A 14,177-nucleotide genomic window follows, 5' to 3' on the forward strand; every position below is an offset into this window, starting at 1 on the left:
CTTCTCAGAAAAAGCAATTATATATCATCGGTAGCTAGCAGGCAAAAGTTTAAAATAAAATAATGAAGAGATGGCTACTTGCATTGACTGCTCCTCAAAGGGGGGGATCAGTCAGGCTGTGCAAGCGAGCAACAGCCACCTGGCTACCAGCAACCCTTCAGTGCAGCCAGGTGGCTGTTGCCTGGTTATTCATCCATTTTGGCATGTCACAGTAGAAATGTGCAGCACACAGCATGTGCTGCAAAATTCAGATTGAAAATGCAGATGAGGTCTGATGTTAATGCAAGCCCTGAGCTCTTCATACAAAGGATACATATGCTTGGTACAACTAATCAGGATTCTCCAAGGGTTTTATAATGCACCCGTTTTACCAGGGCAGATAGACACACAATTATTTAAAAACTGCTTGGAAACACAGCAATGGCACGACTTTAAAAAGGAATACACAAAAGTAGATCTTTGGTACAAAATGCAGGATTGTGTAAAGTGGCTTTCATAAATCAAAGTTTAAAGAATTACACAGCAAGAGACAACTCTCCCTCCAGCCTCCCCTACCGCCGCCAGGCAGCACAATAGCTGACACCGTAGTTGGGTGTGAAGATTTTGCAGATAGCACTCATCGTGCAGGTGAGCGAGCACGCAGCGTAAAACACAGCCCCTGAGCGAAAATAACCACTTCAGACCCGTTTTCCATCATTTCGCGGTGGTGGTGCGAGCCACGCTGCCGCCCCGTCCCAGGGGCAGAGCGGACCCGAAGGGAACAGTGGCTTTTTGTTACCATCTTGAATAGCCTCTGGAAGGCGAATGGCAGAAAACCACGCAATGAATTTAAACAGGAATAAGCACCGACTCGTGACTATACAATATCTGCACAGACGAGGAGGATTCTTTCCGTTTTATGTTTTCTGGCCGATCCGAAGCAAGCTTGCTGCTGAGAAGCTGCGAGCGCACCTCTTTAGCGGGCTGAGATCGCTCGGCAGGAGCTGAGCCCGAGTGAGGAGGGGAGAGGAAAGGAGAGGAGAGCAGGACAAAGCTCCACGGCGCTCACCCACCGAAAGGCTCAGCCAAACGGGGGAGATGCTGGGGGAGATGCTGGCAGACAAGGGGCAGGCTGCTGGGTGCCCGTCGGTGGCATTACAAGGGATGCTCGGCGGTCGCGCTTCCCTCACAAAGCGGGAAAAAGCGCTGCAATTGGGACACAGCGCGCTACTCTCGGAAATAAAAAAATAATAAAAAAACAACACAAAAGAAAGAGGCGCACGCAGACAAAACCCAACAACAAACGCACCGGGGGGGGGGGCTGCAGCTCGCGATGCTCGGCTGCTAACCCCCTGCCAGCCGCCCCGGGGGGGTCCCAGCGAGGTTTTTAGGGCTCGGCTCGCCCCGGGCAGGGGGCGTCCCGCAGCCCAGCCCCACCTGGGCGAGCCGGCGGGGCTGCTGCTGGCCGAGCAGCTCGCCCAAGTTGCCGCACAGCCCGGCTCGGCGAAGCGGGGCCATTGTGCGGGACGAGGCGGCGCGGCAGTGCCAAAAAAAGGGAGAAAAAAAAATATAAAAAAGCGGCGCGCACCGCCACAAAGCGACCCGGCGGGCTCCGCAGCCCTGCCCCGGGGCAAAGTTGCGGCCGGGCTCGGCACGGAGCGAACAAAGCGGGGCGGGGAGCGGGGGGAGCCCTCCCGGCGGCTCGCAGCGGTGCCCGGGGGCGAGCAGGTGTCGCGGCGGGGCCGGCAGCGCTCCCGCCCCCCCGGCCCCTCACTCACCCACGCCGTACTTCTCGTGCTCCGTGGGTATCCACATGCCGGCGGCAGCGCTCCCCGCTCGGAGCGGCGGCCGGCTCCGCCTGGCGGGCTGCTGCTCAGCCGCGGCTGCCCGGCTCCGCCGGCTGGGGCATTGTTCCTGCGGACCCACCGACAGACAGACCGACCGACAGACAGACGGGCGGCCGGACAGACCGACCGGAGGCGCCGCTCGGCCGCCAGCCACTTATAGCCGCCGGCCCGCTGCACGCCGGGCAACGTAGTGCCTCGCCGCGGCCGCGCCCCTCGCCGCCGGCGGCACGGAGCGGACTACGAGCCCCGGCCGGCCCCGCGGCCGCCGGGGGAGGGAGGGAGGCAGGGAGGGAGGCGGAGCGTGGAGGGAGGGAGCGAGGGAGGGAGCGGCGAAATGGCGGCGCCCCGCGGGGCTGGCGGGCGGGCGGAGCGGGGAGGTGAGTGAGGGGGGAGCGCTGGGGTCTGGGGGTGAGGGGGGCGAAGGGGGCACCCGCCTGGGTTTGGGGGTGCCGGGGTGGTCCCGACAGGGTTTGGCTCCGGGTCGGAGTGGGTGATGCGGAGTGAAGCCCCCCGCTTCGGTGTGGGCTGCGGGAGGCACCTGGGCGCTGCTGAGGGGGGTGCGGGAGTGGGGGTTGCGTGGGGTGGTCCTGGGGGGAAACGGGGAAAATAGGGGAAAAAAGAGGGGTGCAGTGCTGCAGGCCGCACCGGGTACACAACACCTCTGACACGAGTAATTCATCTGTCTTTAAAACACAGTCACACCACCCTTCAGTCAAATCGTTGCTTTGAACTGGGATGTTGCGGTTTCAGCTGAACAAAAAACTCAGTTTTAATGTTTTCACAACTAAGAGAGGAAAGCAGTGCAAGTTGTTCTAGTTCAGGTTGTCTTTTAGCCTTTATTTTCACATTAAGTTGGATTTCTAAGTCACCCGTAGTGTGAAAGACACATGGGAAGAAGTCATCCAAGCAGGCAGCTTCAAACCTAGGTCTGGAGTGCGCCTGTTTGGTTCCTCTTTTAGTTGTCAAACTCAGGTAAAGAGTAATTTAAGCGACTTCTGTGGTGTTTCTCTAGTATGTCCCCTGCTTCTGTTCACAAAACTCATTTTCATTGTGCTGCTAGTTAAAGCAGTGCTCTTATTTTATTTGTGTGGCATTGTGTTGGCATAAGCTTCACCTCCATGAAAAGCCCATCACTTCTAGAGGACTACGCTAGTGTAACTGCACACAAAGGCACAGCTGTGTTGGTTTAACTGGTTAAAAGGTCGAATGCTTTTGTCTGTGCAAAATCTGTGTGACACTGCATGTAGGGTTGTGGGGTACTAGGGACAGTGAGGTGAGTTTCAGGTTTTTCCAGGTAACTCGTGTAAAGACATTGGGGCTAGTATGAAGAAAGTTTATTCCACTGGAGTTTAGAGATCTGGCCTGTGGTGTTTTCCTGTAAGTGAATTCAAAAACTCACTGATAATATTAGAGAACATTCAGTGACTTTGCTCAGGATTCCCAAACTCTCTTTACATCCTGTTGCAGATCCTTTGGAGTCCCTACATGACAATATGCGTAAAAGTCAGGATTGAAAATCAAAATAGTAGGTGCCAGGCTGAATTAACTTCTGTCCCAGCCTATAGATTTCCATGTACGTCCAAGCAATCTTCCTCTCCCTGAGAGAGGGCTGCCAGCATGTTGGCTGGGAGTCATGAAATTCTGCCACAGCCTTTTAATTGCTGTCCATCATGTTAGCTGTGACTGTCTTCAGCATGTTTTTATTAGGCTTGGAGCATGTCTTTCTTCTTGCCTTGAACAAAGACAAAACTAGCCAATAGCTGAAACATCCTTTTCAAAATTATTCATTTATGGTCCAGTCACTTAGAATAAACACATCTTGTAGTATAAAGCACTGCCTGTAGGCAAAGAAAATACTTGACACTAATACTATCATTTCCCTGGCTCTGAGCAAAATTCCTCTTCTTCCACAAGTTTCATTTCCACACAGCTGTTCACTCTGGCATCATGGTGTGCTTCCATGTGCACCTGAGAAGGTGTCATTTCTTTGGAGACAGAATACAGGAAAATAAAATACTTTTTCTTGTCCTGCGATATCCTGTTTATAGGAAAGCCTGCGCTTGTATAAATGCAGGACTGCGTTACTTTCTAGTTAATTTACTCCAGCAGCTGTCACTGAGTGGCTTATAAAAACATATCACTGTCCACAGTACAAGTTATTCAGTCTACATTAATTAAGCTACATATCAACATTTCTTACAGCATCTGGCAATGAATTTTTTTTATTTTTATTTTTATTTTTTTTGGAAGTGTGTCTTTGATAGATTCATAGGCAGTCTGAAAGTTACAGTTTCTTACTTAGGGTTTTAATGTGTTCAAATGCTTTTCAGTACCATGTTCCCAGAGCAAACCATGTCAGAGCACATCTTACTATCCCACATCTGTCTCTTGTGTCCTGTTTTAAAGGGAATTTGGCTTACTGTGAAAAACTGAAGTTTGACTGGTCGTGTACATGTCTACTCATTTTCATTGCTACCTAGAGGATACTTCAGTGAAAGTTGTTTTGTTTCTTATACTGTAAGTATCATTTCTTCAGCTCTATTTTAAGTTCCGTTTGTTAAGGATGTTATAAGAGCTGCTCAATCCAATGGACTCTGGGATCCAAGGATTCCTCTTTCCTGGTTGCTGAAAGCCAGTCCTGTGTATTTACAGACCTGAGAGATTTTTCTCTCTCGTGGCTCTTGGATGTGGCTGCTGCTGTTCCTTTCTGCAGGTCTGGCCAGTAGCAAGGCTGAGCATGCATTCAAGAGGGGCATGCAGGAACAGGAAAATTAAATGGCTGGCCATAAAGGCAACCACAGAGCAATGCCTTGATCGTATCCTCATAAACACCTCTACCACTCACATAAACAACAATACGGATAGCCCAGTCTTGTTCTTCCTTTCTGGTTCATCAGGACTGACATTCACTAGAGAAAATACACAATTCCTCTCTAGATTTTCAGGCACTCGCCATGTTTACAGACCTGTTATATATCAGCATGGGCTCTAAGGCTGTTTAACATACATTCCTGAACCAGGGGCCAGTTACACAGCGTCTCAGACTCAGTGTTTCTAAATGATGGTCTCCTACTCACTTCTGTCGCTTCTCATGATGCTGTTGAAATGTGCATGCACCCTGGTCCCTCAAGTTGCTGATGTTTAGACCTCTCACATGTACAGTCCAGCCTCTCCAGTTGTGGACATTTAGACCTGCAAGTACTGTGGTTGTGGTCTTCCCAGTTGCTGCCATTTAGACTCTTGCATTTCAGGCTCTCCAGCTGCTGGCATCTTGACCTGCAGGCCCAATAACCTGAAGTTTGTTTTCCAAGTTGCTTACGCTTAGACCTTGCAGCACCCTCATCTGTGTGACCGAGTAAGATGACACAAAAGTTAAGAATATAATTTAGAAGAAGATAAAATACACTGCAGTGATCAAGAAAGTACTTACATGCAACTGACTCTTTTTATGCCCATCTTCTCCATTCTCCTGTGCTTGTTCTTCTCTGTCATTATCCCTCAATTTCTCTGTCATTATCCATCAATTTCTCCACCCTTCTCACCACCCAGATTAATCTGCCCTTTATTATTTCTTCCCCATTGGTCCCAGTTGTGCTATATCCATAAGCAAATTTGATATTTCTGATGCTCTTACCTGGGTCATTTCAGCCTCTTACAGCATCACTGATACAGTAAGCTCAGCCCTGCAGGTCTTCCTAGATTTCACTCCCCAAAAGGTCCCAGTATCCTCCCCCACAGTTCTTTGTGAAGCCTGGCCATTTCTCACACAACTCCCCTCTTAATTATCTGAAATCCAGCCATTCTCCACAGTTTTCTTTGTAGCTCTCCTGCCTACTGAGCTTAATAGTGCACTCAGTTTCTGGGAGTGGGGGAAGTGAAGCACTTCTTGGCTCCCATGTGCAAAATTAAAGATGGGATTTGGCCTCCACGTTGCTGCTTCCCTTCTGTTCTGGAAGCTGGAAAGTGAGTGGGGGAGTGGACAAGTGTTTCTCTTTTCCCACTGTTTAAGTTGCCTCCCTGAGTTACTGCTAGCTCTGACAATAGCTCTGTAAGGACAGCTTCCTCCACAGTTGCTGCCCCAAGCTGTGTGGGAAGGTCCTGTGGAGCACCTGAGATAAAGTTCATGTGTGCATCGCAGTGGCTCTGCTGGAGGAGCAACATAAGGGACTCCTTGGCAGTAGTCCCAGGCCACTTCAGGCTCTTCAAAAAAAGGAGACTGCCTCTCTGACCTCCGTTCTGATCCCCCTACCCTGGGAGAGCCAGGCGGAGAGGGCAGTGTTAGCAGCAGCAGTGTCTGTGGCAGCACTCTGCCCTAAAGCCCATCCTTCAGACATGAAAGGTTAAGGGCTGGGGTACTCCTGTGTTCCATTTGGAGTGACAAATTGGATCGGGATTGAAGTCCACCAGCAAATGCACACATCCCGGCTGTCACTTTCAGAAGCATACCCACATCCATGGGTCCTTTGAACATTGCCCTGACCTCTAACCCTGTCTGATGATCTGTGCTCCGACCTTCTTACCAGCGTGCAGGTTTCCTCCTCTCCAGCTAATCCATCTTGGTGCTTGCTGCCAGAACAGAAGCATGCACCCACACTCATCTCACAAGTACCCCACGGTCAGAGATCCCTCAAACATGAGCTCAGCCTCAATGTCTTGACTCCCTTGCAGGCCTCAGCTCTGACCATGCCTGAACCTTGAGCCCCTGGCCAGCCACTGACTCAGGCCCTGTCTTCCCACGTACAGGTCTGCTTATACTCACGGGTTGCTTGCTGGCTAGGTCAGACTGAACTTTGCTAGCAAATGACTCAAAAACCCATGATATTTACAGATATACATTTACTAGGAAGATAAAAATATGCCATGATCTCTCTAGTTGCTGGTGTCTGGACCATTGGGCCCTGCAACCTGCAGCCTGTTGTGCAGTTGCTGGCACTTGGACTTCAGGGCAGTATTGCACACAGGATAAAAGTTGAATTACACAAAAATAGTTAAGAAAACAATTTAATAAGAAGAAAGGCTAGATAGTGGTGATCAGGTTCAGGGATTCATCAGAGAAGTGTATCCACCAGCAGCCTGTTTAAGCTCAATTTCCCTTTTCATTCCCCTCTCCCTGCATTTCCCTGTGGTTGTTCCTCTTGGATCCTTCCCATTTTGTGCTGCTTGCCCCTCCTCTATGTTTCCGTAATCCCAAATGTTTGCATAATCCCACAAGTCCCTTCTGTTTCACACCATTCTGCAAGCACCCTCAAATATTCCATAGTATGTACAAAGATCATGTTTCTCCTTTCTTATAAGTGACAAAGTACAGGTTGAATCTCTTCAAAGCTAGCTCTGAGTAGTGCCATTAATGGCTTTAGTTCCCGTAGTGACCAACGACTTCTGGTATTCGTTACTGTCTCTGTCATCACCTGCTCATTAATGTTTGTGTGCCTGCGTGTAATCCATCTCTTTCCCTGTTATTTGTTATTTTCTACTGAGTTAACCAAACACGTTAATGAACCAGATGACCTCCCAGTCCACATATCCTTATACTACCCATGCTACCCAAACAACCCCTGAGTGAGTGAGTTACCTCCTTCGTTTTCAAACATCTACCGTGTGGTTTTGTGAGCAGGGCGCTGATGGCTGCTTTCTTTTGAGGGCGCAAACCCCAACAAGGTGGTAGAGCAGCCATTACCCCAAGTGTGTAGCTGTCACTTCTTGCCTATTCATTCATCTGAGTTCCTCAGACATTAGGTTGGTAGGAGGTAGGTCACCCAGCCCAGCCATATCTGTCCACATCTGCTTGATGGTTTTAGAGTTTGGTATCCTTCTTGGTACCCTTCTTAAAACCCAGCCAGTCTGTTTTTTAAGTTAAACCTATGTATTCAGTTCAGGATTTCAAAACCTGGTGTTTCCACTGTGCCACACATTTTGTAGAGAAGAAGAGAGTCCTTTTGCCAGTAGGCACTAGCTATAAGCTCCTTAAAGGATTTTGATTTGATGCAGGTTAATCATTGTGAATAGAACAACTAGTAATTATACCTGGAGGATAGGTTCGCTAATTAATGTTGTGAGTGCAGCACAGTTTATTGTAATGTGATTACAAGAACGAATCTCCTAAAACAGTATTATCTAAAAATGTTTTAAGAGCATATTTGTTATGATTTTTAATTAAAAATGCAATCTCATAGTAATTTGAAATGGTTCCCTCATAAGCGCATAGGTCACATTGAGGATTGGAAATTACAAAGTTACAACTGGTAAAATAATCTTTTATGTGCTTCTGTGTTTGAATAGTAAAAAGGGAAAACCTTCCAGGCAACTGTTACAATAAGATTGTAGCAGTTATTTAGCCTTCCACAGGACATTTCTTACAACTCTGGAACTGATGACAGGTGAATACCCAAGTGAAACTAAGTATTTTCTTAAATGCGTAATTATGGCTTAATAAAATAATTAAAGGATCGCATTGCTTGGTAATACTATCTGAGCTGCCTGTTAACCTGACATAATTTTACAAATGTGTTACAAATGTGTTACAAATGTGCAGTTTTATCCAAAGACAAGGGGTGTCTTCACACCTTGCCATGAATATGTAACTGCCATTAGCACAAGGCATAGACTACGTTGTATTCTCCAAAAATACCCAGTAAAGGCTTGCAACTTGTTTTTCTCTGAATTCAGAAAATTTTCATAGCTTCAATGAAGAAGAAAATGGATGGCCCTTATCTTCATTAGGTATAATTTCTTTAACTGCTTACTAGTGGAGGTACAGCTGTGTTTAAATCCAGTAATCCAAGCCAATCCTTACCTGCTCAGAGGTCAGTTAAGGCTTTGACTCAGGAGCACACTGCCAAGTATCAGCCACCCTGTGCAGAGACAAGCTCCGAGAAGTAAGCTGCTTCAGGCTATCTAAGCGTGTGCCCGTGGACCACAGCACAGCTTAAACGTGATCATTGTTTGTGTGCTAAGCCAATTGTTTGCATGCTAAGCCTTTACCTTGTCTGAAATCTCTGCCCAGACCTTCCATTACCTGCGGTAAAGAAGGGCTGCAAAGTTGGTGAAGGGCCTGGAGCACAAGTCCTGTGAGGAGTGGCTGAGGGAGCTGGGGTTGTTTAGTCTGGAGAAGAGGAGGCTGAGGGGAGACCTCATTGCTCTCTACAGCTACCTGAAAGGAGCTGTGGAGAGCAGGGGATCAGCCTCTTCTCGCAGGTAACTAGTGATAGGACTAGAGGGAATGGCCTCAAATTGTGCCAGGGGAGGTTCAGGTTGGAAATGAGGAGACATTTCTTCTCAGAAAGAGCAGTCAGGCATTGGGACGGGTTGCCCAGGGAGGTGGTGGAGTCACTGTCCCCGGGGGTGTTTAAGGAAAAGTTGGACTTGGTGCTTAGGGACATGGTCTAGCGGGTGACATTGGTGGTAGGGGGATGGCTGGACCAGATGGTCTTGGAGGGCTTTTCCAACCTTAATGATTCTGTGATTCTATGATAGCGAGTGGTGGTTCCTCAGTCTGCAGACTGATTAAGTTGTTTAAACTGCCTCAATATTACCTGAAAAGAGTTTCTCATTACTTGAACAAATAATAGATGTGGAAATGTTTTATGTAGATGTGGAGGCGTGGGTCAGAGAAGTGTAAGTTTTTCTGAATGTTCTGAGTGTAGCACAGATGCCAGGAGAGTTTGCTGCGCCCCTTGAAACACCCTGTTCACAATTACCTTACTGTATTTTGCTTTGCTGAGTTTTCTGGAAGAGCACCAAACCTGTAAATCATATCCTCTGATGTCTGCAGTAAAATGAGCCTGTCATATAGCCAGATTATAGAGTTCTCCCTCTGAGACTTCAGGCAGCTTTTGTGAAGAGGGATGTAGTACTTACAATGGGATGCTGTTGTAAGAGGTGTGGATGGTAAGAAAGGAGGACAATGACTTTAAAAAAATATTTTTTTTTTTACTTCAGTGCAGGTGAAATTCTTGATTTGTCTGTCCAAGCAGCCTTCATAACCTTTCCCAGCCTTGTGTGCTTCCTTCCATGGTATCCTGTGTTGCAGTCCTTTACCTGTGTGTTCTCACTGCCAAAATTTCGGTGCTCCTGGATTGTCTCTGAGGCTTCTCCTTCACTTTCTCTTCATGAACACCCAGCAGGCTGAAGGCAGGAGGAAAGCCTGAAAGCATCTGAATGGCCTTCTATGGACCCTTTAAAATAGCTTTGAATGTTGCATTAGGATATGCATAAAAGAATCGCACAGTGTGGGAAGAACCATGGTAATGAAGACTTGCTAATTGTTGTACTAAATAATGTGTTATCGGTACTATTAAAACTACCTAACCAGACTGTGACTATACTGCCTAATGTGCAAATTCTTGAAAGATGCCAAACTGCTAAGAAGCTGGTTTGAGGGATGTGCAATTCTCCTCAAAAAGAATATGCCAAATAGTGCATAAGAATACAAACCTAATGCCTGTGGCTATTTAAGCAATACTGTTTCATGTTAGGGAACTTCTCTGCCCCGCTTGGTTTTATATTGATTTATACCCTGAAATACAAACAGTAGCACTTTTTTTACTGTACAAGTGTGAAGTGCTCAAAACTCACTGTAAATAAATAGTTACCCATATTTGATATTTTGATTATGGTAGGGAGCCTGGAGTGCTGAACCAAAATCTTTATTAATTTTACAAAACATGCTGCATGTTATGGTGGTCGAATTGTAATTATGAAGTAAATGAAAACAACATTGTGTTTTGCTTGAGTTTTTTTCTCTAATTAGAAAGAATAATAGATAATAATCAGTGTACAGCAGTAGCTAACAACTTCTAATGTTTCTGAACATGGTGTTGTTGCAAGTCTGGTGTCTGGTCACTGATATCAAGGCTGGGTTTCCCAGTGAGTAATTCCATGGTTTGGTCTTCACTGTTTGTTTGCCACTAGTGTTTTGATATAGTAGAAGTGTAAATGAGAATTTGTCGTAAATCTTTTGTCAGTGACTTCATTAATCCAAAATTCACTTTTGCCATCTGTTCTTAGTGATATATTTCAGCTGGCTTTATTAAACTTTCTGTTTGATTTTTTAGCCTCATGTTTTCACTGGACCATCTCTTCTGAACGGGTATTTTTTCCACTTCTTTTTATATTTCTCTGATTTTTGTGAAAGACAGTGACCACTGTGAAATGGCCCAGCTGCTTCTGGTTGATGCTGGCTCATTTAGATTCTCCCATTTATCATCAGTGGTTTGGTCCCTGAGGAGCAGCTGTTCCTCTTTCTTGCCCTCTGTAGTAGCCGCGGGTTAAAAGCCTTCTCTTTATCTGCCTGGTGTAGGAGCTTTATAACTAGATATGCCATCTGTTTCAACCTCACAAGCAGGTACGGTGTGGTTCTTCTGCATTAACAAATAGTTTGACGCAATAGGAATGGCACGGTGGATAAAAGCAATTGATGCTGCAGATCCTACAGCTGTATTCTGTGGTTTGGCATTTTTACTTGGGATTACATACAGTCAGCCTTCCCACACCAAACAGCCTCAGCGTGCCCGTGATGCAGAGCTGTCTGAAACGGTGCCCCTTGTTGGAGACCTGTGCCAGGACTTGGAGCGCATTTTGCACGTACCTGGCCCCCAAACAAATCTAGTTAGCGTGCCCCAAAACTGCCCTCTGAACCGAACCCATGTGCAGAGCAGCTGGAGGCCTTTCAGGGATGTCAGGACTCCTGTGTGGGTTGGATCTGCTCCAAGAGGTTCAGTAAGAGGGAAGGGGCTGGTGAGGAGCAGAGGGAATCGTGGCACAGCGCTCTGCCAAAGGTCTGCGTGCACGCTGCATCAGCCCAGAGCAGAACACAACTCATGGCATGGAAACAACAGTGCTTATGGAGCAAATGCTTGCAGTAATAAGTGATGCTGCTGTCACTGGAGCATCTTGCTAGCATTTGTCTTGACCAGTGTGCCAGCGCGGAATTTTATTATGACTCAGTAATGCACGAATAAATGAGATAGAGCTTTTTTTCCTGAAGGATGGCATGTAACAGAAAACATCCTGCTTGAGGTTTTAATTTGATTTTGTCTTCTATGGAATGAAAATACGCAGCCTGTGTTATTACTGTGCTAATTTAATGTTCAGGAGTCTGCATGTATTTATACAGTTAGCAAAATGTTGCCTGAAAAAACTGAACAACTTGCATCACTAATTCTAACGTTCTAATTCTTTTTCTTGAGGAAATTAACTTCAATTATTTTACCATCCATGTCTAAGAGCTACATTAGCAGAAACAGTCAGTAAGTGTACACCATACTTAAGATCTGCGTCCTGTATTTAATAAATGCCCGAAGGTCAAGAGAAATAAGTACAGCATCACAAAGTGCTCATTTCAAACTCTGGGATAAAGTCAGAGTATGCTCACAGAAATCTGATATGGTCTGCTGTGAGATGTCACCGAGATCTACAAAACGTTGATATTTGAGCTCTGACTTTAAAATACTTTCTTCTGAAAATAGTTTTCAAAAAAATATTTATAATATGTGTAAGTAGTGGATTATTTGAAATACAGTCAGGGCTTTGTTTTCCTTAGCTAAGGTATCAATTAGGCTGAACTATATTGATCCACATCACTGCACATTATAATGAGCTGTCCTTTTCAGCCATTGTTTTTTCCAGTTTGAATGCCAATTTATGGAGGTTTGATTCTAAAAGTAGAAACAACTTCTTTTCCTACACTCCATCTGGAAAAGCTCCAGGTTGCTGAGAATGCAGCACCAGCCCGCAGTGCTTCGGATGCCACAGTGCCTCTTCGCTGTACTCATTCACCTTAAATACAAAATTTGGTAAACAAGTTGGCCTTGAAGGTCTTCTGAATATCAAGAAGCTCTATCAGAATACCTGAGTGAGATTTCCACCTGTCCTGCCATGATGAAACCTACAAATACCAGAAATGGGGGTTCTTGGGATGTGCTTTAAGTTTAGGACTAATTTCTGTTAGCCTTACAAAAATTAAAGTGACTGTTAAAATGAAAATTTCACATTTTTTAAAACTTGTTTTTCAAGGAATGTATACCACTGGAAAAGAGTTAGAAGCCCTGTAATACAGTTTAGTCAGGAGCATGGTAAAATTCCCATTATAATCGTGTGAGGGTATCTCATAGGAACCTCAAAAAGAGGCTTTAGATTTTTAAAGGAAAATCACACAGCCTTACATTTATCTACAGAAAGCAAAGCAATGATTTAAAAAGACCACCAGGAAGCCCTTTTAACATCAAGAGGAAAAATTTTGAATCTGTGTAAATATGTTCTTGGGAATTGAATCCTTTTAGAGGAATAGGAAAAGTAACAAGAAAAAAAGATGAGGAAAATTCTTGTAATAAAGGATTATTGATCTCTGCTAAATAATGATAACAAGAAGTGCAGAGTTAAACTAGTTAACACCTTATAGAAGAAGTGTTATTCTCTTTATTAAACATGGTGTTAAGACCCCTTGGGCTTGTAAGAGCTAAGGTCACAATTTCAGTAAATGGGAACTAAGACAGACTCCTACGTACTGAATTTGTCTGCTGACAACAGGCCTTTTTTTTACAAGCACTTGCACATCACTTTGAAACACAGAAAATCAGTATTCTGTATTAGACGGTCTAATGTGCCCTGTGATAGTGGAGGGCACTGGTATTTTTGTGATTCAAAAGCTTACGAAAACATCTTCTGTGACACAGGCTGAAGGAAGTTCAGGTTCCCACAGGTTACCTATAAATTATGGAAGTTAAGTGTAGTTACCTACAGGCTTATGGAAGCCTGACAGAGCCTTTATGTAAGTATGCTTTCTTCACAGAGAGGGTGGTCAAGCATTGGAAGAGGCTGCCCAGGGAATTGTTGGAGTCCCCATCCCTGGAGGTATTTAAGAGATGTGTGGACAGGGCACTAAGGGACATGGTTTAGTGAGGGGACTCTGTAGGCCACGTGACAGTTGGACTTGGTGATCTTGAAGGCCTTTTCCAACCTAAATGACTCTGATTCTATGGTAACTTCAAGGTTGCTAATATTGTCAGAGAAGTCCATGGAGCAATGGCAGCGGTAAAATACGCAAGCACTGAATTCACACACAGATCTTCACTTCTAACACCCTCCACGGGATATTTTTAAAGGTCTGAAATCAGTCTTGATCAGCATGGCAGCAGTTTTCACTTGAAAATTGCTGAAATTTAGTCTTTAAACCTCAGCCTTAAAACAGCATTGTTTAATATTTTAGTATGATGCCTTTGATATGCTAATGTATAAAATAGCAAATTAACCAGAAAAAAAAAATGGTAATTTGAATTAGTTAGATTTAGACCCTAAGTACAAAACAAGAACCAAGACAACCACTCTTGTCCTGTTTCAAATTCTTGTGTTGGA

At 45.4% G+C, this 14,177-nt stretch overlaps 2 protein-coding genes across 3 annotated transcripts in view; one reads left to right on the top strand and one right to left on the bottom strand.

Moving 5' to 3' along the window:
• The window catches only part of DOCK4 (dedicator of cytokinesis 4), a 247,923-nt gene extending 245,828 nt beyond the window's left edge, over positions 1–2,095 (bottom strand). Inside the window, exon 1 of the mRNA XM_068669485.1 lies at positions 1,758–2,095. Within this exon, the coding sequence (XP_068525586.1) occupies positions 1,758–1,794 (37 nt within the window). The 5' untranslated portion in view covers positions 1,795–2,095. The remainder of the gene's footprint in view (positions 1–1,757) is intronic.
• A 22-nt stretch (positions 2,096–2,117) lies between these two features.
• The window catches only part of ZNF277 (zinc finger protein 277), a 55,567-nt gene continuing 43,507 nt past the window's right edge, over positions 2,118–14,177 (top strand). Inside the window, exons 1-2 of one of the 2 annotated variants that reach the window (XM_068669487.1) lie at positions 2,185–2,203; positions 4,233–4,343. Coding sequence is in view for 1 of the 2 variants with exons in the window: in XM_068669486.1 (XP_068525587.1) it covers positions 2,161–2,203 (43 nt within the window). In the remaining variant the exon portion in view is untranslated. Of the gene's footprint in view, positions 2,204–4,232; positions 4,344–14,177 lie in introns of both variants that reach the window. The other variant, XM_068669486.1, reaches the window with a different exon arrangement.

This window comes from Anas acuta, chromosome 1 (genome assembly GCF_963932015.1).
Source record: "Anas acuta chromosome 1, bAnaAcu1.1, whole genome shotgun sequence".
NCBI lineage: Eukaryota > Metazoa > Chordata > Aves > Anseriformes > Anatidae > Anas > Anas acuta.